Consider the following 26,706-nt stretch of genomic DNA (forward strand, 5'->3'; position numbering starts at 1 on the left):
TTTACATGTTTAGTTTCTTAGCGAAGGTTAGACCGAAAAACCGCATCCGTTCTGTGTTGTTCGAGGTCCTTATCCGAAGACTGACGGAAAGGGCCGAGTAGTTGCGAAGATATTAGGATTTTGGTGTGCGACGTCTAAATGTAGGCGGGCCGAGAAGCTGTATTAATTTATTCATACGTAATATCTATAAATAGACAATGGAATTTACTTGGCTCGATCTAGAGCGAGTTATGTACAGGACTGGCTTTTATCAGTTGTTTTACTCATAGGCACTTGGTTTCGGGATAAAATAACCCTTTGAGAGGTTTGTAGAACTCAAATATAATTGAATGTTACAATTTTTTTAACGTAGATGTCCCTTTTCTAAAACCGTCATTTTCCCGATATTACTAAAAAAACACGTGTTTTTTTTTAGTAATATCGGGAAAATGACGGTTTTAGAAAAGGGACATCTACGTTAAAAAAATTGTAACATTCAATTATATTTGAGTTCTACAAACCTCTCAAAGGGTTATTTTATCCCGAAACCAAGTGCCTATGGTTTTACTGTGAGTTCATATTGACATTTGGTATGAAAACAATGATGGACCTTGTGCACAATTGTCATATCACTTGTTTCAAAACACTGTGAATGGATTAAAGAAGACACGTTTCCGTAAGTAATAAATTGTACAATGTCTATCTTGTGGATGAGGAAGTAAGTCACTCGTGTACAGCGTTCATCGGAAATAGTCACTATAGTCCAACTAATTAGACTTGTCAAAGAGACACCGAGATAATTTTGGACGGGCGCTGTCTTTTTCCAAGTCCAACCACGAACTGCATTTTTATGCACGGACGCTTCCCAATTAGAAGTTGTTGGGAGCGAAAAATAGAAAAGTTTCAAAGAAACGGTCTACATTACCTGAAAGAGAATCGTTTTTTATGCAAGGTTCCAAATTATCATACTTCAAATTCGAACAGAAGTCTAAATATTCCACTTTAATTTTTTTAATCGTTGAAAATTATTGAAAGCGGCCATATTGGAAAGCGGTGTCATGGTAAAATTGTAAACACTGTTAAAATCCATGGTGTAACACAGGTATCGGCGGCAATCGATTGTATTTGCCAAGCTTTATTATACAATTGGTTTATGTTATTTATATGAATTATTGCAGGAATAACTCTTTTATTCACACACAAATATTTCAGCATTAAAAAGAGAATGTGTAAAGGAAATTATGATAACCTTACTTAGAAATTAAATAGTTTATGATGTCCGATGTCAGATCATACTGCATTTAAGTCCGTTTAAATTGTCAAATTAGATATTATTAAGTTGGATTTTTTAACATCTGTGATCATTAGGGGAAATTTCTAAACTACCTTTTTATTTTATAACCCTGCCATGATTTCCCACATACGAAAATACAATGTAATTGTAGGTACATCTTAATGAATTATAATTATACTATTCATGATGAAGCAAAGAAGAATTTCAATTTATATTACACTCCATATCAATTTCTAGTTTATTATCTTTAAAAGAAATTGAGGACGGTTGTGTATGGGAAGAAGTTCAAAACAACCAAAAATAACTTTAAAACTCTGAAAAAAAATCTTAAAATTTCAAACTATAAAATGGAATTTCAGACAGTCCTCAGTAAAATACAATTGTCGCACAGATTTGACGGGGTTTATGATAAAAACACAGCAAGCGGAAATTTAGTGACCGTTATTTAGATGTTGAATAGCATTACAATGTAAGACAGATGGGAGAAATGTTGGAACGACTGTCGCAAAAGGCACCAAAACCTCTGATACCCATTAAAAATTCCATGTTATCTAGTTCCCGTTGAACGGCACCTCGAATGTGTCACATTGAAAGTTCCATGATTACCGCCGTATTATGTACACATCTGTGGATGTTGATTAAAAAATTCAACATTATTATGTTTAAGTGATCAATTCTGTTTAAACCGGCGAAAGGGAGCACTTGAACCTACCAGAGCCGTCTTTGGCACTCCTGTGTATTTATGTTTCGATTTTGCAGTTTCAGGCGTTTTTGGTGGGTTTTTTTGGAGGGTGGATACATGAATGTGGATAAGTTTTTTCTGTTTCTTTACATTTCTTTGCTTGCTTTCCGAACCCTGTATTGATAATCATTATCTGTTTGTTACGGTTCGGTATACATGTATACAATATGATTAACAAGATGAACAAGGAAAGGCGGCGTTCAATGTACGCAAACCCCACACGACCCAGGAACATGAACCATTGGCAAGGAGCCCAGGATCCTAAATTAAAACGGGAAAGGGCGCAAGGGAGAGCACGGTCAGGCTTATCACTAAAATGTAACTGAAGAAGGAAATCAAAGAAAATAAATAAATGAATGATTAATAGGACCACTAAGTTAACGAGCACAGGGGAAGGGGATAGGAAATTCGGGGAGGGGGCGAAATAAAGAAATAAAACTAGGGGCAAAGGGAAGATACTTACCAGAGACGAAAAAAACAACAAGGGACACAAACAAAAGTGTCACCAAAACAGTATGAAACAGGACCACTAAGTTAAGGGCACAGGAGAAGGGGATAGGAAATTCGGGGGAGGGGGCGAAATAAAGAAATAAAACTAGGGGCAAAGGGAAGATACTTACCATAGACATCAAAACAACAAGGGACACAAACAAAAGTGTCACCAAAACAGTATGAAACAACAAGACATACACCTTATACATTTATAAGTCTCTTAATCTGTTCATTTGAAAATTCTGATCTTCTCAATGACTTTTTTTAAATATCCTCTTCTTAAAATTTATTTCAATTAAAATATGTGACCCTTCCTTTATAGTTACACAGCATATGGCTGGATCACAATAAAGTTCCTTTTTAGTAAATTAATAAAGTATGTCAAGAAGACATTTAACTTTATCAATAGGTTTTAATATGGTATTATATATCGGCAATCGGTGAAAAAAGAGCTCTTGAAATATTATTTGTACAAATACTGAATAATTTGAAGTGTATTTCAAATAGTTTCCTTCAATATTTCTTTTACGTTCTTAATTGTCATATAAATATGCATGTATAAATGAAGTCAGTATTTTATTCGAGAGTGACATTTGGCAGTCATTAGCAGTAAACAAGAAGGCAAACCACTAATTGATAAATGTTGAGTACAAATGTACATGTATTAAAATATTTTAAAAAATATTAAACAACAGTACTTGTACGGAACCTATTTGCGACCATTGCATTTTAGGTTAAATACAATGATACTTTTCAATAGTATTTAATAATGCACACATTTATTGAAAAAATAATGAATAGATTTATTTCCCCCGATATTTTGTTTAATTTAATCTTCATGCGTAACCCACACTTACCTGCTATACACACTGGTAGCTACTACCAGCTTTCACAGAATCGATTTTTTACGATGACGTCATAACATGTCCGCCGAAGATAGAGTAGACAGTACAAATTTGAAATAAATCGCATGTATGCGTTAAGACAGGTACAATCTAATATTTTTTCTAGGAGAAGTTAGTACTAAAATTTATATTCTATTGATCTTTAGAGGTAATTGAAGTTACTTTCAGGTTTAAGCAGTAAAAATCAGTCCAAACTATCGATAGTGTTACCGGTAGATTTTCCGTGCGTAAAAATGACAGTTAAAATTAGGCGTAACGGTTTGACAGTAAGAAAAAAAAGTCTGTAAAATGGGTCAAACCGTTCACGCCAAATTAATTAGGCTATAGTCACTAAAGACATCGAAAACAAAAGTAAAAAGGTTTACTTTTTTTAAAACTGGTTTTCAGACAATTTTTACATGTATGAAAAAAAACCGTATACCATGAAGTCTCAAAAAAGTAAAGATTGCAGGCTCCAAAACATACACTCTCATAAAACCTTATAAATCATAATTAAATAAATCTTACCGTGACTGACTTTTCTTTTGCAAAAAGTGACACCCAAAATTTACTTTCGGTTTTAATTAAATCTTGACTTTCATATTAAAATGTGATGTATAAATGTTTATTTTGATTGCATCTAGAAAATAATTCGATATTCTATTGAATTCCACCGGAAAAGTCACGGTAAGATTTATTTAATTATGATTTATAAGGTTTTATGAGAGTGTATGTTTTGGTCACTTTTTGCAATCGTTGTCATCTTGGTGAAGGGATCGTTGTGAAGGTGTGCTACCACTAAATTATCAGATAGTTTTATAGCGTTATTCTCTCATATAAACTGGTATTCATTTGTGTTTGAACGTGCATTGCGCTTGCGTAAATTGTGTTATAAGCATAGAAATTGATATTTAAAAAAAGTTGGATTTTTTTCATTCGGGCATCTAAATTATTTTTTAAATTTATATATTGTTATAATAATAATGACTAAATAAGTTTTGAAAAAAAATCATTTGTGAAATTCATTTTAATGAATTCGGTTATTTCCAAACCATAAATGAACATGGCTTTTTTAAAGTTCATTGGTTAATTTGCAAACAAATAAAAGTTCATTTTTATATAAATGGTTTTACCAAGGTGACTATAGGTTTACCCTCCGTCCTTCCGGGCTACCGAAAAGAGGTGGGGGATGACTTAAACTGTAAACAGAACACAAAGAAAAAAGTTCATTCCGTAACAATAGAATAAGTGGCCCTTTGCCCTCTATTAAACATAGAACGTCCGTCCTTCGGCCGTTTGTGTCAGAACACACAGTTTTTGAGGAAACATTTTCAAATTTTGTATAATGACTTGTAGATCATGGTTAAATATGTGCAAGTCACACTTATCATTATGCTGTTTTATAAACTACATTACATTATTCACGTTGCTAAAATAACGTAATATAGGTACAGACTAAGTAAGATTTGAGGCGAACTACTCCTACAGTTCTCTAGCAAACATTTTAAAAATTTAGTATATGTCTTTCAGGTGGGTTGAAGGTGTGCAGGCCATATATTTACTGCTAAATTTGTAATTACGTTACTCTCTTTTTCGTTATCGAGCAACATAATACATTTTCGCTACAAGTTTATGTCACAAACTTCTCCCACCGTTTTTGAGCAAACATATTCAGATTTGGAATATGTCTTGCAAATGGGATGAAGCTGTGCAAGACTCATTTATTTTCACTCTGTTTTGTAATTTACGTTACGCCATTTCCGTTACGATATAACATAATAAAACTGCTGTGTAAGTTTGTGTCGCCAACTACTCATACAGGTTTTCATCGATCATTTTCAAATTTAGTTTGTACGTAAAGATGTGCAAGACACATATATTTTCATCGATCTGTTTGGAACATATGTTCTGGTATTTCCGTCACTATATAACATAATATAGATGCAGTGTAAGTTTGTGTCGCAAACTACTTTTTCATGTTTTGAAAAAAACATTTTCCAAATACACTTGTATGTCGTTTAGATGGTTTCAAGATGTGCAAAAAACATTGTTTTGTCGGTCTGTTTGTACTTTTCTTTGCGCTTTAGTCAACTCCAGGTAAGTTGGTCACAGTGTTAACTATCAATTTGTTGGCAGGGGTAATAAAGTCACATTTAGTGACAGTTTTAGTTACATTTAAAGGCACATTTATTGTCGGCTTACACGTTATTACACTGTAATGTACAAAAGAAGATTGTGTTTGTTTAGTGCTAAAAAGATGAAATAAAGTGCTAAAGAAAGAAGGAATAGACTATGAATGTGTATAGATAGGTAGAATGTAAGAGGTTAGAAAGGTTCATTGATTTGTAAAATAAAATACCTCACCTATAAATTTGTAATAGATTGATCAACTACTTTAACACTTTAATGTTGAATATTGATATGTAAATGTATTTCTTGTATGTTCATGAAGTAGACTGAAATAAACTATAAATTTATCTTTAAATCAGTATTGACAGAGTTATTGCCCTTGATTCAGTGGAAATTGGCTAATCTGGTACCTTTTGAGACAGGCGTTTTAGATATTTCATGTGGCATTCTTTGACAATGTATCCAGTCAAATCTGGTCCCCGAAGAAATAGACGTTCTATATGTTTCATGTGGTAAACTTTAACAAAATATCCAGCGCAATCAACAGTACCTGTTGAGATAGACGTTCTATATATTTCATGAGCAATCCATGATAATATCTCATGCCTAATCTGGTACACGTAGAGATATGCGTTCTTGATGTTATATTTGGCAATCTTTTACAAAGTCTCCAGGCAAATATTATGCCTGAAAATATAGAAATTTTATATACTTTATTTAGCAATCTTTGAAAATATCTGCAGCCAAATCTGTTACATGTACAGATATGTATTCTTGATGTTTTATGTGGCAATGTTAGACTATGTCTCCAGGCAAACCTGGTGCCTTTAGATATAGGCGTTCTAGATATTTCATGTGACAATGTTTTCAGGTAAATCTGGCACCTTTTGAGGCAAGGTTCTAGATATTTCAAGCGGCAATCTTTGAAATATCTCCATCGAAATCTAGAATATGTAGAGATATGCGTTCTTGATATTTAATGTGGCAATCTTTGACAATTTCTCTTGTCAAATCTGGTACCTGTAGAGATAATAGTTCTAAATATTTCATATGGCAATCTTTGACAATTTCTGCAGCCATATTTGGTGACTGCATGGATAGACGTTCTCTATAATTCATGAGCAATCTATGATAATGTCTCAAGCCAAATCTAGTATGTGTAAAGATATGCGTTCTTTATGTTTTATGTGTCTTAGGGAATGTATCCAGCCTACTATGCTACCTGAGTTTAAGATATAACATGTGGCAATCGTTGGCAATAACTCCTGGATAAATTTAGAGATACGCCTTCTTGATATTTTATTTGGCTATCATTGACAGTGTCTCCAGTCAAATATGTTTCTTTTAGAAACATGCATTCTAGATATTTTATGTTGCAATCATTGACAATATCACCAGCCAAATCTCATACATGTAGAAATAGGCGATCAAGATATTTCATGTGGCAATATTTGGAAGTGTCGTCACTGAAATGTGGTACATATGGACATTGACGCTCCAGGTATTTCATGTGGCGATCTTTGACAATGTCTTTGACAGGCAAATCTGGTATATTTTGAGACTGGCGTTTTAGATATAACATGTGACATTCTAGATAATGTCTCAAGCGAAATCTGGTACATGTAGAGGTTATGTGTTCTTTGATATTTTTATGTGGCAATATTTGACTATGTCCTCCAGCAAAATCTAGTTCCCGTACACATTGAGGTTGTAGATATTGTAAGTTGCAATCTTTGGCAGTGTCGCCAGTGAAATGTGGTATATATAGAGATTGACTCTCCAGATATTTAGTGTGGCAATCTTTGACAATGTCTCCGGGCACATCTGATATCTTTTCAGGTAGGTTTCCGATACGAATGTGGCAGTCTTTGCAATATCTCCTGTGAAATCTAAAACATGTAGAGACGTGCAGTCTTTATATTTAATGTGTCAATCTTTGACAATATATCTAGACAAATCAAGGTACCTGTAAAGATAGCAGTTGTATAGATTTAAAGTGGCAATCTTTTGACAATGTGTCTCCAGGCAAATCAGGCACCTTTTGAGGCAGGCGTTCCCGATGAAATAAATGTGGCAATTCTTTGAAATATCTCCAGTGAAAATCTAGAATAATGTGTAGAGATATGCAGCTTGATATTTATGTGATCAATCTTGTGACAATATATTTTAGACACAGGTTCAAGGCACCTGGTAAAGATAGCAGTTGTAGTATGATATTTATATGTGGCAATCTTTGGCAATCTCTCTAAGGCCAAATGGGCGGTACAGAGGGTCATGATTGAGATAAATTGCGCTCTTGATTTATTTCATGTGGCAATCTTTGATTGACGATGACTCCAGTAAAACTTGGTGCACTTTAGAGATAGGCGTTCTTGATATTTCATGTGGCAATCGCTTTGACAATGTCTCCTATCAAATCTGGTACATATATGAGCGATCTGCGATTCTTGATATTTCATGTAGCACTCTAGTGCAAGACATGACCTTTAAAGATAGGGGCGTTATTATTATTTCATGTTGCAATTTCTTTGACAATGTTCTCCTTTCAAAGATTCTTCTGGTTCTTTAGAGGATGGATGGCGTTCCTGATATTTCATTGAAGGCAATCTTATATAAGGTCTCTAAGTTCAGCAGCACATGATGCCGGTTATTAGGAAAGAGTGCCAGAAGCGTTTTGTTTTTTTTCACTGTAGCAATCTATTGACAATGGTCTTGCAGTAAAAAGTCGTGTACTAATGTATGAGACTGACTTGTTTTAAGACATAACTTGTGGAGAAATCTTTAAAAGAATATCTCCCAGCTCCCCAGAATCTTGGTACAATTTGCGCAGATATGTCTATATTTGATCGTAGGATTCTGAATGAAAATACGTTTATTTTGGGACAAAGGTGGTCTCCTTCAAGAGTGACACAATGGTAGATATCTGGCTTTTTGTAAAAAATGCATTCTAGAGTATTTCATCGTCCGCATGCTTAGTATTGAACAATGGTCTCCAGAGTAAAAGCCTGAAAATACTGGGTAGAGGTCTTGAGAAGAGTAATGCGGAGATTACTACGATTCAGAGATATGCGTGGTTCTAGAATGTGCATTGTGGCAATGTTACTATAGATAAAGTCTACCGTGCTGTCAAATCTGGTACATATGGAGATAGAGATCATGGTGATCTCTTGAGATATTGTTATGTTAGGTCAATCTTCCTTTGAAAAACTAAGTGGTTGGATTCGCAGGTCCAAATTCTGGGTACATGATAATGAGATATCCGTGTCTAGAAGCTATTTTATAGATGACCGTGTGACAAGTTCACGCTTGGTGACATATGTGTTCTTTTTCATAATCTGGTGCATATAGAGAATCAGGCGCTCTTGCTTATTTCATGGGTACGGTCAATCTTTTCGACTAATGTTTTCGAGCCTAAATCTGGTACCTGAAGACTGGCGTATTAGTGATAAAACATGTAGCCCATCTAGATAATGTCTTAAGTCAAATCTCGGTGCATGCACAGAGGACTGGTGTTCTTGAGGCAAATGTTTAGGCTTATGTTTCCAGCAAAATACTGGTTCCGGTACAGATGAAGGTTGTACATGTTTCATTAGGTATTCTTTGACAGTATCGCAGCTAGTGAAATTTGGTTACATATAAGGATAGAAGTTCCAAAATATTACATGTGGCAATCTTTGACAATTTCTCGAAGCAAATCTGGGTACCTGTATGGACTATTGTTTTAGACATAACTTGTGGCAATCTTTGACAAAGTCTCCAGCCAAATCTGGTACATACAGAGATAGATGTTCTATATATTTCATGTGGCAATCTTTGACAATGTCTTTTTTTCCAATCTGGTACATTTTTAGATATGCGTTTTTGATATTGTATGTGTCAATCTTTGACAGTGTCTCCAGTCAAATATGTTGCCTTTTGAAATATGCATTCTAGATATATCATGTAGCAATCTCTTGACAATGTCTCCAGCCAAATCTGGTTAATACAGAGATAGGCGTTCTATATATTTCATGTGGCAATCTTTGACAATGTCTCCTTTCCAATCTGGTACATTATTATATATGCGTTTCTGATATTGTATGTGGCAATCTTTGACAGTGTCTCCAGTCAAATATGTTGCCTTTTGAAATATGCATTCTAGATATATCATGTAGCAATCTTTGACAATGTCTCCAGCCAAATCTGATACATACAGAGATAGGCGCTCTATATATTTCATGTGGCAATCTTTGACAATGTCTCCTTTCCAATCTGGTACATTTTTAGATATGCGTTTCTGATATTGTATGTGGCAATCTTTGACAGTGTCTCCAGTCAAATATGTTGCCTTTTGAAATAGGCATTCTAGATATATCATGTAGCAATCTTTGACAATGTCTCCAGCCAAATCTGGTTCATACAGAGATAGGCGTTCTATATATTTCATGTGGCAATCTTTGAAACTGTCTCCTTTCAAATCTGGTACATATAGAGATATACGCTCTTAACATTTCATGTAGCAATCTTTGACAATGTCACTAGTCAAAAATGATGCCTTTAGAGATAGGCGTTCTAGGTATTCCATGTAGCAATCTTTGACATTGTCCCCAGCCAAATCTGGTACATATATCGATAGGCGTTCGAGATATTTCATATGGCAATCTTTAATAGTGTATCCAGCCAAAGCTGGTATATATTGAGATAGGCGTTCTAGATATTTAGTGTAGCAATATTTGACAATGTCTCCTATCAAATCTTGTACATATAGAGATTTCCTTTCTTGATTTTCCATATAGCAATCTTTAAAAAGGTATCCAGCCAAATCTTGTACATATAGAGATATGCATTGTAGATATTTCATGTGGCAATCTTTGACAATGTCTTCTTTCAAATCTGGTGCAATTAGAGATAGGCGGTCTTGATATTTCACGTAGCAATCTTTCACAATGTTTCGAGCCAAGTCTGGTACCTGTAAAGACTGGTGTTTTAGATATAACATATAGCCATCTAGATAATGTCTCAAGCCAAATTAGGTACACGTAGAGGTATGTGTTCTTTATATTTCTATCTGGCAACGGTTGTCTATGCTCCAGCCAAATCTGGTTCCCTTACACATTGGAGTCCTAGATGTTTCATTAGACATTATTTGACAGTGTCGATTGTCAAAATTTGGTACATATAGAAGTTCCAGGTATTTCATGTGGCAATCTTTTACAGTTTCTCTAGTATAACTTCGTGCCTTTATAGGTAGACGTTGTAGACATTCCATGTGGCAATCTTTCACAATATCTCGAGCCAAATCTGGTTCATTTTTGAGGCAGGCGTTCTAGATATTTTATGTGGCAATCTTTGACAATGCCTCCAGTCAAATCTGGTACCTGTACGGACTTTTGTTTTAGACATTAAATGTGGCATTCTTTGACAATGTCTCCCAATTTCAAAGATTGTCACAATTCATGTCTAAAACAATAGTCCATACAGGTACCAGATTTGACACAAGACATTGCCAAAGATTGCAACATGAAATATCTAGAACGCCTGTCTGTATATGTACCAGATTTGGCTGGAGACATTGACAAAGATTGCTTCATGAAATATCATGAACGTATATTTCTATATATACCAGATTTGATAGGACTATTGTCAAAGAAAACCACATGAGATATCTAGAACGCCTATTTCTAAAGGCATCATGTTTGACTTGAGACATTGTGAAAGATTGCCACGTGCAATATCAAGAACGCAAATCTCTATATGTACCAGATTTGATAGGAGACATTGTCAAAGATTGCCACATGAAATATCTAGAAAGCCTATCTCTTTAGGCATCATGTTTGATTAGAAACATTGTCAAAGATTGCTATGTGAAATATCATGAAATCATATCTCAATATGTACCAGATTTGAAAGGAGACATTGTCAAAGATGCTAAATGAAATATCAAAGATTGCACATTAAATATATAGAACGTCTATCTCTAAAGGCATCATGTTTAATTAGAGGCATTGCCAAAGATTGCCACAAGAAATATCAAGAACCCAATATCTCTATATGTGCCAGATTTGGCTGGAGACATTGTCGGCTGGAGACATTGTCAAAGATTGCCGCAAGAAATATCAAGAACCAATATCTCTAAAGGCATCATGTTTGACTAGAGACATTGCCAAAGATTGCTACGTGAAATATCAAGAACGCAAATCTCTATATGTACCATATTTTATAGGAGACATTGTCAAAGATTGCCACATGAAATATCTAGAAACCATTTCTCTATATGTACCAGATTTGGCTGGAGAAATTGTCAAAGATTGCTACATGAAATATCATAAACGCATATCTCTATATGTAGCACATTTGATAGGAGACAATGCCACATGAAATATCTAGAACACCCATCTCTAAAGGCATCATGTTTGACTAGAGAGAATGTCAATGATTGCCACTTGAAATATCAATAACGTATATCTCTATCTGTACCATTTTTGGCTGGAGACATTGTCAAAGATTGCCACGTGTAATATCTAGTACGCCTATCTCTAAAGGCATCATGTTTGAGTAGAGACATTGCCATAGATTGCTACGTGAGATATCAATAACGCATATATCTATATGTACCAAATTTGATTGGAGACATTGTCAAAGATTGCCAAATGAAACATCTAGAACGTCTATCTCTATATATACCAGATTTGACTAAAGACATTGTCAAAGATGCTAAATGAAATATCATGAATGCATATATCTATATTTAACCAGATTTGATGGGAGACATTGTCAAAGATTGCCACAAGAAATATCAAGAACCCATAACTCTATATGTACCAGATTTGGCTGGAGACATTGTCAAAGATTGCCACGTGAAATATCTAGAACGCCTATCTCTAAAGGCATCTTGTTTGACTAGAGACATTTTCAAAGATTGCTACGTGAAATATCAAGAACGCAAATCTCTACATGTACCAGATTTGATAGGAGACATTGTCAAAGATTGCCACATGAAATATCTAGAACGCAAATCTCTATATGTACCAGATTTGGCTGGAGACATTGTCAAAGATTGCTACATGAAATATCATGAACGTATATCTCTATATGTACCAGATTTGATAGGAGACAATGCCAAAGATTGCCACATGAAATATCTAGAACGCCCATCTCTAAAGGCATAATGTTTGACTAGAGTCATTGTCAAAGATTGATACATGAAATATCAATAACGCATATCTCTATATGTACCAGATTTGATAGGAGACAATGCCAAAGATTGCCACATGAATTATCTAGAACGCCCATCTCTAAAGGCATCATGTTTGACTAGAGACAATGTCAATGATTGCCACTTGAAATATCCATAACATATATCTCTATCTGTACCATTTTTGGCTGGAGACATTGTCAAAGATTGCCACGTGAAATATCTAGAACGCCTATCTCTAAAGGCATCTTGTTTGACTAGAGACATTGCCAAAGATTGCTACGTGAAATATCAAGAACGCATATATCTATATGTACCAAATTTGACTGGAGACATTGTCAAAGATTGCCATATGACATATCTAGAACGTCTATCTCTATATATACCAGATTTGACTGAAGACATTGTCAAAGATGCTAAATGAAATATCATGAATGCATATATCTATATTTAACCAGATTTGATGGGAGACATTGTCAAATATTGCCACAAGAAATATCAAGAACCCATATCTCTATATGTGCAAGATTTGATAGGAGACAATGCCAAAGATTGCCACGTGAAATATCTAGAACGCCTATCTCTAAAGGCATCATGTTTGACTAGAGACATTTCCAAAGATTGCTACGTGAAATATCAAGAACGCAAATCTCTACATGTACCAGATTTGATAGGAGACATTGTCAAAGATTGCCACATGAAATATCTAGAACGCATATCTATATATGTACCAGATTTGGCTGGAGACATTGTCAAGATTGCTATTAAATATCATGAACGCATATCTCTATATGTACCAGATTTGATAGGAGACAATGCCAAAGATTGCCACATGAAATATCTAGAATGCCCATCTCTAAAGGCATCATGTTTGACTAGAGACAATGTCAATGATTGCTACTTGCAATATCAATAACGTATATCTCTATCTGTACCAGATTTGGCTGGACACATTGTCAAAGATTGCTACATGAAATATAATGAACGCATATTTCTATATATACAAGATTTGACAGGAGTATTGTCAAAGATTCCCACATGAGATATCTAGAACGCCTTTTTCTAAAGGCATCATGTTTGACTTGAGACATTGTCAAAGATTGCTACGTGAAATATCAAGAACGCAAATCTCTATATGTACTAGATTTGATAGGAGACATTGTCAAAGATTGCCACATGAAATATCTAGAACGCATATCTCTATATGTACCAGATTTGGCTGGAGACATTGAAAAAGATTTCCACGTGAAATATCTAGAGCGCCGATCTCTAAAGGCATCATGTCTGAGTAGAGACATTGCCAAAGATTGCTACGTGAATTGATTGAGAGGAAGTGCAGTGCACAGAAAGCATAACTCTTTTTTGACTAATTTAAAAGTTTTTGCCCTTAGTTACTTTTTATTGTCCAGTGCATAACTTGAAAATTAATGGTTGGAATTCAATGAAACTTTATACAATGGTCAAGGGCAGTGAGATGAAGTGCAGTGCACAAGAACAATAACTCTATTTGGACTTATTACAGTATTGCTTTTGTTACTTTTTTGTCCAGTGCATAACTTGAAAACTAGTAGTTGGAATTCAATACAACTTCATACAATGGTCAAGCGCAATGAAAGGAAGTGCAGTGTACAATAGCCATAACTCAATCTTCAGTATTTATAGAGTTATTGCCCTTTGTTCCTTTTCCTTGTCTTTCTGGACTTCTTACAGAGTAATCCAATAAAACTTCATCAATGGCCAACCACATTGAAAGGAAATGCAACATACAAGAACCACAACTATCTTTAATTGCCCACAACCATAACTCTGCTTCAATTCTTTACAAGGTATTCTGTTACAAGTAACATTCTCATTTCCGAAGCAGTCTTGCGGGGGGTATTAATCACATTTAGTGATAGTTCTAGTTTATTTTCGTTTGAGCAAGCGAATTAGAAAATAATAAAAGCATATAATGATGTAAGTAATTTCCTGCCTCTAATAACGTGAATAGCGCTCGAATGTGGTTTATAGCAGACATATGCAAAAGCGCAAGTTATTATTCTATCAAAATGTTTTAATGACGGTTTCCAAAAATTTCTTCGAATTTTATGCGGCCATTTATCAGCAGGACCTATTATTTCTTGAATTTCCATCCATAACCTGTACACCTTTTTGTTTCTAGTGGCCATGCATATTACAATGTGTTATCATTGTATTTATATTATACAGTTCTATAAATTTACACATGTGTATGAAGGTGAAAAGGCACGAGAATTTGTAAAATCATGCAATAATACTGACAAAGAGAAAAGCAATGTGAATATTCATTTCTTAATTGAACATGTATTTCCATACACATACACGCACATAAAATAGGCAATGAATGTAAAGTATTAATCTTACAATTAATACGTCATATACACATTTTATAATTTTTTATTGACATTCATTCTGTAATTTATATATAATACACGGAATTAATATCAGTAATTAATTTGATAACTTTCATATGACAATTGTGAAATTATTTAATTATTGACATTCATTCCGTATATATACGGAATGAATCTCAATAATTAGTTGGAAAATTTCTATATGACATACAATGTTTATTATTATGCAGACATGTGATGTGTTGTGTTACGTTGTCATATCTGCATTACATTTAACATGGCTACAGATTGCATTTCATAATTCATTCCGTTCATGTAGTATACATGTAGGTTATTTATCACGTGATATTGACATACGCGCAATGTGCACAGACAGTTAATTATTTTGCGCATGCACAATGAAGTCAAGCGTCTGAATGACACAGATTTTGTGAGAAAATAATAGTCCCCCCAGGGGACTAATAAGGGATATTGCCAACTTACCAAATTTGGGGTCCAAAACGTTATCCGCAAAACGCAAAATGTCAGAGACGGTTTCAATGTTGAATGACATAAATATCTTTCTGATAAAGGCAGCCATTTTAACAGTGTTTATCAAAAATGAAAGGGAATTCTGTCCGATTGAATTGAGGTGCACGAACATTCCGTGCGAATACAATTTGCTTACTAAAGCTAAAAGGCCATGCAAATATTTTCTATAGTTTTATATTTTCAACGTGAACATACATTTAATTTCAATTAGATCTATTTATAATTAAATGTGTTTATTAATTTATCTGTTCTTTACACTTAAACGTCGTATAAGTCGGATACAGTTACTCGTATTTTCTTCAAAAGACGTAAAGAAGACAGTTCGCTAGGACAAACAACAATTTATCCTTGGCTTCGCCTCGGACAATTTGTTGTTTATCCTAGCAAACAGATACTGTCTTCTTACGTCTGTAAGAAGACACTTTTTGAAGAAAAACTCGTACTGTATCCATTACATATTTTGACCACTTTTTGGTAATTTACGTGGGCTGTAAGTGTCAATGATAATGTGTAAATTTCTTCCTTAATATTAAACATTCAAATACATTTTCAAAATTTTCATGAAAATTAGCATGAATATAGAGGCGTGCTGCTTTAATCATCGCAAAGATTTTTACATTTTGATTCACACCGGGATTTAAGTATGAGAAAGTATACAAATTGTATAAGCATGAGACAAATTCAACGTTGTATTGCGCGAAAAGTTTCTTGCGAGAATGTAAAATATTGCAACTTTTTCTATAAAAATACAGAAAGAGGGGTGAGACTTTAGAAAAAAAAAGCATGTCAATAGGAGACCTTCAACTGGCCCAAGCAGGACACCGTATATTTCAACTGTATTATATCCACGTGGAAATTATGTAACGGTTATTTAAAAGTGTCTTCTTTACAGACGTAAGAAGACACTTTTTGAATAGCTCTGCTGGGGGTATAGTCGTATAATACGTATTAAATTACGGTCGAGTGAGTTTTTAAAATGAGACAAGATGTCTCATTTTCCAGAAAAATGACACATTTTCGAAATATTTGAGACATTCATGAAACTCTATCAAGCATTTGAAAAAAAAATTAAAATGATACACTCGGAATAAATGTTATAGCAGTCTCCATGTTTTGGGCTGGCTTGGGCCACCGATTGAGTTTAAATGCTCTGGATGTACTTCATGAAGCTCTAAAGCTCTAAAGCACGACAACATCTTGTAAAATTGGTTTCTTTTCTGTGTGGAAACACAAGACAGACAGCGTATGGCTCATCTCCTACGAATGCCATGCTGCTCTGGGTCTAGCCCTAATTATAATACCTATACGTAACCTATTTCATGTTTATCCTTCATTAAGTTAAAGTAAGTAGCGTTTTGAAAGAGACTAACTCAGTACTTTATGATTAAGAAAACATTGAATTTAATGTAACATTGAATTTAGAAGATCTACTCAATAATTACTCTGTTTCTGAAACAGATGAAAAAATCAAGCCCCTATGGAAATGGCTTCAAATTCACCCTCTAGTCCAGACCTAATACAATACTTAATAATAAAATTAACAATCGCCTAGAATCTGTGGAGAAAAAACTTAATACTCTAGGTCTACTGGAAAAATAAGCGTGCAGTTTTGAGAAGGACCTTGCGAAATTATGGAGTAGTATTCATGACCAAAACATTAAGACAAATGAAAAAATGTTCACGATTGAAGAGAGGATAGAGAGTTCAGACTATAATTTAGGATTGGTTACATCAAAGGTGGATGACCTACAGTGTAAAAGTAAGCAATTATTTGATGACCTAGTTTATGTACAGTCTCAATCAATGAGAAACAATCTTGTTTTTGGTAACATCGAAGAGGCCCGTCCGGTGGAACAAGAAGATGCAGAAAAGGTCCTAAGAATTTTTTTAATTGAGAAAATGAAGGTAGCGAAAGATATGGCCAATGGAATAAAAGTACATTTAGATAGCGTACATAGAATGGGAGATCGAATGAATGGAAGGGACAGAAAAATAGTTGCTAAATTCACGCTGTTTACAGAAACGGAAATGGTTAGAAGGTCTTGGAAGTCTCCTGATAACACGAAATATTTTGTGCATGAACAATATTCAAAGGAAGTTGTGGAAAAAGGAAAGCATTGATCCCGAAGTTGAAAGAGGCTAGGAACAAATAGTCCTATAAATATGACGTCGCTTTGAGATATTTTTGCTTCTGGACAAAGCAACTTCATATCGAAATTGCTCAAACACCCTTTGCATGTTCCGCCGGAAAATCGGGCGGAACGAAAAACAATTAAGACAGCGTGTATTTACATTAGTTTTAACCTATTTATGAACAAAACTAAACAAGAGCCCGGTTTGAGCCGGGTGATGCTCCCCGAATAGGTTTTGGACACAGAAAAGTACACCTCTTGTAGTTTCAGAGTTATGTCCATGGAAAAAGTTCAAAGTGCAATAATTCCTAAATTAGGAATGGAAGAGTTACTGTTCTTTGCATTGCACTTCTAATCAATGTGACCTATCAACCTACAAAGTTTCTTGTTGATATCTCTTATGGTTTCCGAGTTATATCCCGGACAACTTCAAAAAGTAAATATAAACAAAGGGCAATAACTCCAGAATTATGCAATGCAGAGTTATGATTCTTGTGCACGCACATCTACCCATTGAGATATGTCTACCTACAAAGTTTCATGTTGATATCTCTTATAGTTTTACAGCTATGTCCTGGACAAGATTTTCTAAAAGGGGAAATAATTCAAAAATGAGGCTTAACAGAGTTATGGTTCTTTTGCACTGCACTTCTACTAAATGAGATCTATCTACCTACAATATTTCATTTTGATATCTCTTATGGTTTTAGAGTAATGTTCCGGAGAAAGTTCAAAGTGTTCAAATTAACAAAGGGCAATAACTCCAAAATTAGGACAAAAAAGTTATTGTTCGTATGCACTGCACATCTACCAATTGAGATCTATTCACCTACAAAGTTTCATGTTGATATCTCTTATAGTTTTAGAGTTATGTCCCGGACAAGATTTTTCTATAAGGGGAGATAATTCAAAAATGAGGCTTAACAGAGTTATGACTCTTTTGCACTGCACTTCTTCTCAATAAGATCTATCTACCTACAATGTTTCATTTTGATATCTCTTATAGTTTTAGAGTTATGCGCCGGACAAAGTTCAAAGTGTTCAAATTAACAAAGGGCAATAACTCCAAAATTAGGACAAAAAGAGTTATTGTTCTTATGCACTGCACATCTACCCAATGAGATTTATTCACCTACAAAGTTTCATGTTGATATCTCTTATAGTTTTAGAGTTATGTCCCGGACAATATTTTTCTATCAGGGGAGATAATTCAAAAACCGGGCAAAATAGAGTTATAGTTCTTTGACACTGCACTCCCCCTCAATGCCCTCTACCACTGTATGAAGTTTTAACAAATTATTTCCAAGGGTTTTCAAGTTATGCTCCGGACAAGACAACGGACGGACAGACGGACGGACGGACAGACGGACAAGGCGCCGACTATATGCTCCCCCGAAATTTTTCGGGGAGCATAAAAATAAATACCTTTTATTAAAATAATTAAACTGTCACATCCGAAAAATCATGATTAAATCCTCTCATGTATTTAAATTCCTCTTACAGCCGATAAACACATGGCGGCCATACAGTGCGCGAAATCTGATTGGCTAATTCAAATGCAAGCGTTTACCTGAGTCAGAACATTCTAACGAAATATTTTTTAACGAAATAATTGCCCATGCACCGTAAGTGTGTTCGAATAATTATGTTTTTCCGTTCAAAAATTTGGAATCAATCTTTAAAGCACCTTGCTTAACCAGTATGGCTGATAGACAAAAATAGATTGATGTTTATATTTTATTTTAAATTGATAAGTACATTGTTTGAGAGTTTTTGAGTATGATTGAGCATGAAATTAAAAGAAAAGAAGATAAGCATTTGAATAAAGCTTGAAAGGCAAGACAATAGACATTTTTTTTGAATTTTTTATGATGCTATGCGCTTTTGAGCAATAACCATGAATAAGGTAAAATCTTGTGTAAAACATTGTAATACTTTTTCTGAATTTTTCGAATATGCTATAGGACTACGTCAAGGGGAGGTAATTTAGCCAATTTTATTTTCGCTGTTTATCGATGATGTAGAATTATTCTTAAAACAAGATATTAGTAGTGGCCTTCAAATTAATGACATTATACTTATGCTATTACTTTTTGCTGATGACATGGTTAAACTAGGTAATTCAGTTTCAGAGTTAAATACAAGTTTAAGTCTCTTACATACTTATGGTAAAAAGTGGAGCTTAGAAGTCAATGTAGAAAAGACTAAAGTGATTGTTTTTAGGAAACGTGGTGGGTTATTACCAGAAGAAGAATTTTTGTATAATGACATAAAGCTAGATGTAGTTAATGATTTTAATTACCTCGGTGTTATTTGTAACTATACTGGCACATTTACTTTAACTCAAGAGCATTTAGTTGGAAAAGCTATGAAGGCCTTGAATATTTTACTTATGTAAGAAATACAATTTAAAACTTAAAATCTTATGCCAGTTATTTGATTCTTTTGTAGGTTCTATTCTTTGTTATGCATCTGAAATATGGAGTAGCAGTAAGTCAAAGGAAATAGAGAGTACATCTCAGGTTTTGTAAAAGGATATTAAATGTTAGGTTAAATACATGTAATGCAGCAGTTTACGGAAAACTCGGACGTTATCCATTATTTGTAACAAGATATGTAAAAAATGTAAAATATTGGTTAAAGCTACTACAAACTGATTATATTATTTTGAAAGAAATATATCACATGACTTATAATGATTGTACAAGTGGCAAACGTAATTGGTTATCTAATGTCAAAGATATGTTGTACACTTATGGTTTTATGGATGTATGGGAGAATCAAGGTTGTGTTTGTCATAAATCTTTTATCTCCGAATTTAAGCAACATGTAATAGATAACTTTTTACAAAACTGGCATTCTGGTATTAATGGTAGCCCAGTTTTGAATTTGTATAATAATTTGAAGAGTAGGTTTGGTTATGAACAGTATTTAGATCTTATACCAGGAAATCTTAGAACTTTTATAAGTAGAACACGTATGTATTCACATACATTAGTGATACAAACCGGACGTTATGGTGTAAACAGAATTCCCAGAAATGAACGATATTGTATAAATTGTAATCTTCGTGATATTGAAGATGAATACCATTTTATATTAGTATGTACCTGTTTTCTTGAAATTCGTAAAAAATATATTAAGAGATACTACTATGTTAGACCAAGTATGTTCAAATTTATTGAATTGTTAAATTGTAATAATAGGAAAATATTGTGTAATTTAGCTGACTATATCAGAGATGCTATGGCTAATAGAACATCCATGTCTTATAATATGTAATAATGAATGGTTAATCCTCTATGTAGGAAGTAAACAGAATATTTCATGTTCCTTTAGGGGTCACCTTTAAAAAAATTTCAAAGAATTTAATTCCATGCAGAACTCTGGTTGCCATGGCAACCGAATGAAAAATCTTTAAATATCTTCTTTTAAAAAACCCTAAGAGCTAAAGCTAAGATATTTTGCATGAAACATCTTCCAGTGAATGTCTACCAAGTTTGTTCAAATAAAAGCCCTGGGGTCAAAATTGGCCCCGCCCCAGGGGGTCATTGATTTTCCCTATATGCATATAGTAAAAACTTAAAAAATCTTCTTTTAAAGAACCCAAAGAGCTAGAGCTTAGATATTTGGCATGAAACATCTTCTAATGAGTGTCTACCAAGTTTGTTCAAATAAAAGCCCTCAGGTCAAAATTGGCCCCGCCCCAGGGGGTCATTGATTTTCCCTATATGCATATAGTAAAAACTTAAAAAATCTTCTTTTAAAGAACCAAAAGAGCTAGAGCTTAGATATTTAGCATGAAACATCTTCTAATGAATGTCTACCAAGTTTGTTCAAATAAAAGCCCTTGGGTCAAAATGGCCCCACCCAGGGGGTCATTGATTTTCCCTGTATGCATATAGTCAAAACTTAAAAAATCTTTAAAAAAGAACTCAAAAAGCTAGAGCTAAGATATTTAGCATGAAACATGTTCTAATGGGTTTCTACCAAGTTTGTTCAAATAAAAGCCCTGGGGTCAAAATTGGCCCCGCCCCAGGGGGTCATTGATTTTCCTTATTTGTGTATAGCAAAAACTTAAAAAATCTTCTTTGAATAAACAAAAAATAGCTAGAGTTTAGATATTAAGCATGAAACATGTTCTAGTGGGTGTCTACAAAGTTTGTTCAAATAATAGCCCTGGGGTCAAAATTGGCCCCGCACCAGGGATGTCATTGTTTTTTTAACTATATGTGAATAGTAAAAACTTAAAAAATCTTTTAAAAAACCCAATGAGCTAGATCTTAGATGTTTAGTATGAAACATCTTCTTATGGGTGTCTACCAAGTTTGTTCAAATAAAAGCCCTTGGGTTAAAATTGGCCCTGCCGGGTGGGGGAGGTCATTTTTTTTATTATATGTGTGTCGTAAAAACCTCAAAACATCATGAAACATCTTCTAATGGGTGTCTTTCAATTTTGTTCAAATAAAAGCCCTGGGGTTTAAACTAGCCCCGCTCCAGGGGCCTATATACAGTTGAGCGACCTCAGGGCCATCATGGCCCTCTTGTCTATATTTTCATTGTTAACAGTATGTATGTTAAGATCTATAGCTATATTTATGTACATTAAATGTCATGTGACTATTTTATAGTATATATAAATTGTACAAATTGTAAGATGATGTACCATATACAAATCTTGAATAGAATTTCTATTCTATTCTTCATAAATCTAATAATTTACATTTTTTATTTTCCATGTTACGTAAGGTCTGAACAGGTCACTGCAAAAACGTGTAGCAAACAAATTGACATCAGTCATCGATTTAGATATTATGCATTTAAACAATTTTATAGCAATGATATGAAAGAAATTGAATGTCCAATGAAAGAATAATGCAAAATGAACATGCTAACACTAACTGAAATTACACTTGTCACCTAACATACAAGATATGTCCATTTAAATGTAACCACTGCCAAGTAATCCCAACTTATCAGTGGTCATGCGATATTCACCAAGGATATCCGAATGTGGATACGGTTACAGTCAATCAGTAGAATCAAATGTAGACAAATTTTTATGCTCCCCGAAAAATTTCGGGGGAGCATATAGTCGGCGCCTTGTCCGTCTGTCCGTCCGTCTGTCCGTCTGTCCGTCCGTTTTCTTGTCCGGAGCATAACTTGAAAACCCTTGGAGATAATTTGTTTAAACTTCATATAGTGGTAGAGGGCATTGAGAGGGAGTGCAGTATCAAAGAACCATAACTCTATTTTGCCCGGTTTTTGAATTATCTCCCCTTATAGAAATCTTGTCCGGGGCATAACTCTAAAACTATAAGAGATATCAACATGAAACTTTGTAGGTGAATAGATCTCAATGGGTAGATGTGCAGTGCATAAAAACAATAACTCTTTTTGTCCTAATTTTGGAGTTATTGCCCTTTGTTAATTTCAACACTTTGAACTTTGTTCGGAACAAAACTCTAAAACTATAAGAGATATCAAGATAAAACATTGTAGGTAGATAGATCTCATTGAGTAGAAGTGCAGTGCAAAAGAACCATAACTCTGTTAAGCCTCATTTTTGAATAATCTCCCCTTATAGAAAAATCTTGTCCGGGGCATTACTCTAAAACTATAAGAGATATCAACATGAAACTTTGTAGGTGAATAGATCTCAATGGGTAGATGTACAGTGCTTAAGAACAATAACTCTTTTTGTCCTAATTTTGGAGTTATTGCCCTTTGTTAATTTTTACACTGAACTTTGTCCGGAACATAACTCTAAAATTATAAGAGATATCAAGATGAAACATTGTAGGTAGGTAGATCTCATTGAGTAGAAGTGCAGTGCAAAAAAACCATAACTCTGTAAAGCCTCATTTTTAATTATCTCCCCTTTTAGAAAATTTTTGTACTGGACATAGCTGTAAAACTATAAGAGATATCAACATGAAACTTTGTAGGTAGATATATCTCAATGGGTAGATGTGCAGTGCATATGAGAATCATAACTCTGCCTTGCCTAGTTCTTGAGTTATTGCCATTTGTTTATTTTTACTTTTTGAATTTGTCCGGAACATAACTCGGAAACCATAAGAGATGTCAACAAGAAACTTTGTAAGTTGATAGATAACAGTGATTAATTTTGGAATTATTGCACTTTGAACTTTTTCCAGGGAAATAACTCTGAAACTACAAGAGGTGTACTTTCCTGTGTCCAAAACCTGTCCGGGGAGCATCACCCGACTCAAACCGGGCTCTTGTTTACTAGTTTTATTTGTTCGACTTTTTTGAAAAAAAGTAAAGGTATTGTTATAGTTGCAGCGGCGTTGCCGTCCGCAAACTTGTACCTGTATCAAACTTTTTTTATTTATCGGTGTATTTTCTTCATAATTTGCCACAACAACCCTTGGGTCAAAACCTTTCAGTAGACCACACTAACATTGACCTTCATCCATAAATGTCCTTGACCTTCAATATTAAAAGTCCAAAATTTACTTGTTCTTGCTATTATGAGTGTAACTTTGTTATTTTTGAATGGATTGTCTTTAAACTTGAACATATTAATCTTCAAGGATATCCCTTAAAATACCCCGGGCATATAGTTATTGAACTGTCCGTCCGTCCGTCTGTCCGAACGAGGTTTACCTAGAACGGCAAGTTGGATTTTTCTTAAGTTCTACCTGTACCAATGGCTTCTTAGTGTACACACTTACTAATCAATACAAAGTACATGATCTGGTCAAGTTACATAACTATAGCTTCCATATTTACCAAGTTATTGCCCTTTTCACAGAAATGATCACCATATTGAGACAATGTGTCGTGCACAACATTTGGATTGTTTTTACACTTTGAACTTTGTCTGTGACATAACTGAAAATAATCATTATTTCACTTGTGGCTACCGCCACTCACGAAATATTTATTTTCATATCACTCGATGAAAATAAATCCTGTATTTTATAGAAAAACTTAAATACCCTCTATAATTTAGCATTTTACATTTTTTTCAGGTCTGGATCGGAGCTTACAAGACACGCCAATATATGTTATGCTTTACGTCGAAAAGCCAAAAGTTCGCAGACAATGGCTTCATATAGCCCTAAACTGTTAGAAAAGAAATACAATAACTGGGTTAAAGCTCAGTTAGCTGTATTGTTGACTAAAGAAGGAGTTGAACCTTTTGTTTGTAAGGAAATCAAACAATTTCAACTGAAATGTTTACATGATATATGTTACCTAAATAGCTTACCAAGTGGGACTTCTTGTTCAGTTTGCTGTACAGAAAATCTTGTAAAGTGTCCTACAAATAGAATATGTAATGTTGGGCGTGGGAAATGTATGTATCATCGAAATGTTGCAACACGTTACAATTCGTCTGGCTGTCCTATCAAGATATGTGACAACTTCAAAACTGAAATACAGAATTCACATAGGTACTACGGTCCGTCGTACAAAAACAGTGATGCTACCAAGTGGTGCAGTAATTTCTGGGAAGTAGCAAAGTGCTTCATGCCCCCAGATGGGTATAAAGGAAAGGCATCTGCAGCAGAAACAGACTTTAATGGTATAATCAGCGTTATCCTTAATCACAAAGACTTCCAGGGTAAAGTAAATGAAAACCTCAATAAGAAGATAAATATATTTGAAGAGGTAAACAATATTTCGATACTATTTTATTTAATGATATGAAGACTTATGTTTAGTACTTGGTAATTAAATATGTACATATATTTTTATGATCTAAGGAATTTAATACTACGGTATTATAGTTATAATAAATTGTGATTTCATCTTGTTTTCTGGAATAATATACATGTATACTAGTAAGGAATGATTTTTACTATTATTTAACAGTATGCTAGTTTACCACCAGTCAGTATATTTCATAAGCCAAAGAACAAAGAAAATCAAACTTGAGAAAACTGTACCATGAAGTTAAGAAAAAAATTTAACATTCGAGTTATTTCTTTACATGTTTTGTATTTTATGTAATATTTGTATAATGTACATTTGCAGTATTTATTACCATATTTGTTCTGCTTGACAATTGCAGCTATGTATTGCATATGTTCTATAGAAATATTGTATTATTGTGATGTAGCTTTTTACCCTTTTTTTTAGATAAAACCATGTTTACCATGTTTTAGATAAAAAAATATATATAAGAACTGTTACTCTATTTTGACCAGGCAAGATAAATTGGAAGAAATGTTCGACATTCATCAACTCTTGAAGTAGAAGACTCAGATCTTCAGAATTACTTTCAACTATTACAGCAACTCCTTTCTGACCCCGTGTATTTAGGTACTGACACGCATGCGCAGAATGCTAAACAAAAACTTTTACATGTGATTAAACTATTTCAACATTAGAATACGTTACACATTTCGACGTATGACTAGAACACAGTGCATTACATTTTGGAACAAATCATGTTGTTTACAAAAAATATACTGTTTTCCTTAACTTATGGTCGATTATCGTTGATGCGTTGTAAAATAGAATGCCTGTTATTTACTGAACGTAAACATAATGAAATGTTTCGGAACAAAATAGTTTGCTCCTCTTAAATGTTGACCGTATTGCAATGGCTCGTAAAGAAATATACAAACTTGTTTTTATAAATGAAATCTTATAACCTGGTAGGGTTTTTTCAAAATGCCCTCCGAGAAATGCAAAATAAAGTCAGACTTTTCAATTAAATACACGACAATTATTGTTCTATGCTGATGATTAATACTAATTTTCAAAATATTTTGTTTGTAGACATACCTGGTTACGCCCTTGTGACTATTACCTCACACAGGAACAAGCACTTATTGTTTTTACTACAATTGGAAATTTTAGGCTATCATAATTTTGATCAGCATGCAATTTACAAATTAGTGATGACAAACATTGCACACGTACTTGTTACATATAAATACTATAGATTAAATATATCTTTGAAATGTACACTTTATGATTAATAGATATAAAATTTCG

The 26,706-nt window shown here is 34.0% G+C and overlaps 1 protein-coding gene across 1 annotated transcript; it reads left to right on the plus strand.

Annotated features, from left to right (window-relative positions):
* Nucleotides 1–546: 546 nt before the first annotated feature.
* LOC132718765 (uncharacterized) lies at nucleotides 547–26,087 on the plus strand. Its single transcript, XM_060702490.1, has 3 exons — nucleotides 547–655; nucleotides 24,732–25,371; nucleotides 25,911–26,087. Exons 2-3 carry the CDS (start codon nucleotides 24,805–24,807, stop codon nucleotides 25,917–25,919), a joined length of 576 nt encoding a protein of 191 aa, XP_060558473.1. The 5' UTR covers nucleotides 547–655; nucleotides 24,732–24,804; the 3' UTR covers nucleotides 25,920–26,087.
* The last annotated feature ends 619 nt before the right edge of the window (nucleotides 26,088–26,706 follow it).

The sequence above is a fragment of the Ruditapes philippinarum genome, unplaced genomic scaffold (assembly GCF_026571515.1).
Source record: "Ruditapes philippinarum isolate M1 unplaced genomic scaffold, ASM2657151v2 ctg4186_1_1_1_1, whole genome shotgun sequence".
In the NCBI taxonomy this organism is placed as follows: domain Eukaryota; kingdom Metazoa; phylum Mollusca; class Bivalvia; order Venerida; family Veneridae; genus Ruditapes; species Ruditapes philippinarum.

What these genes read in the sequence shown, in the direction of transcription:
- LOC132718765 (XM_060702490.1), top strand. Translation starts at nt 24,805, where the DNA reads ATGGCTTCATATAGCCCTAAACTGTTAGAAAAGAAATACAATAACTGG.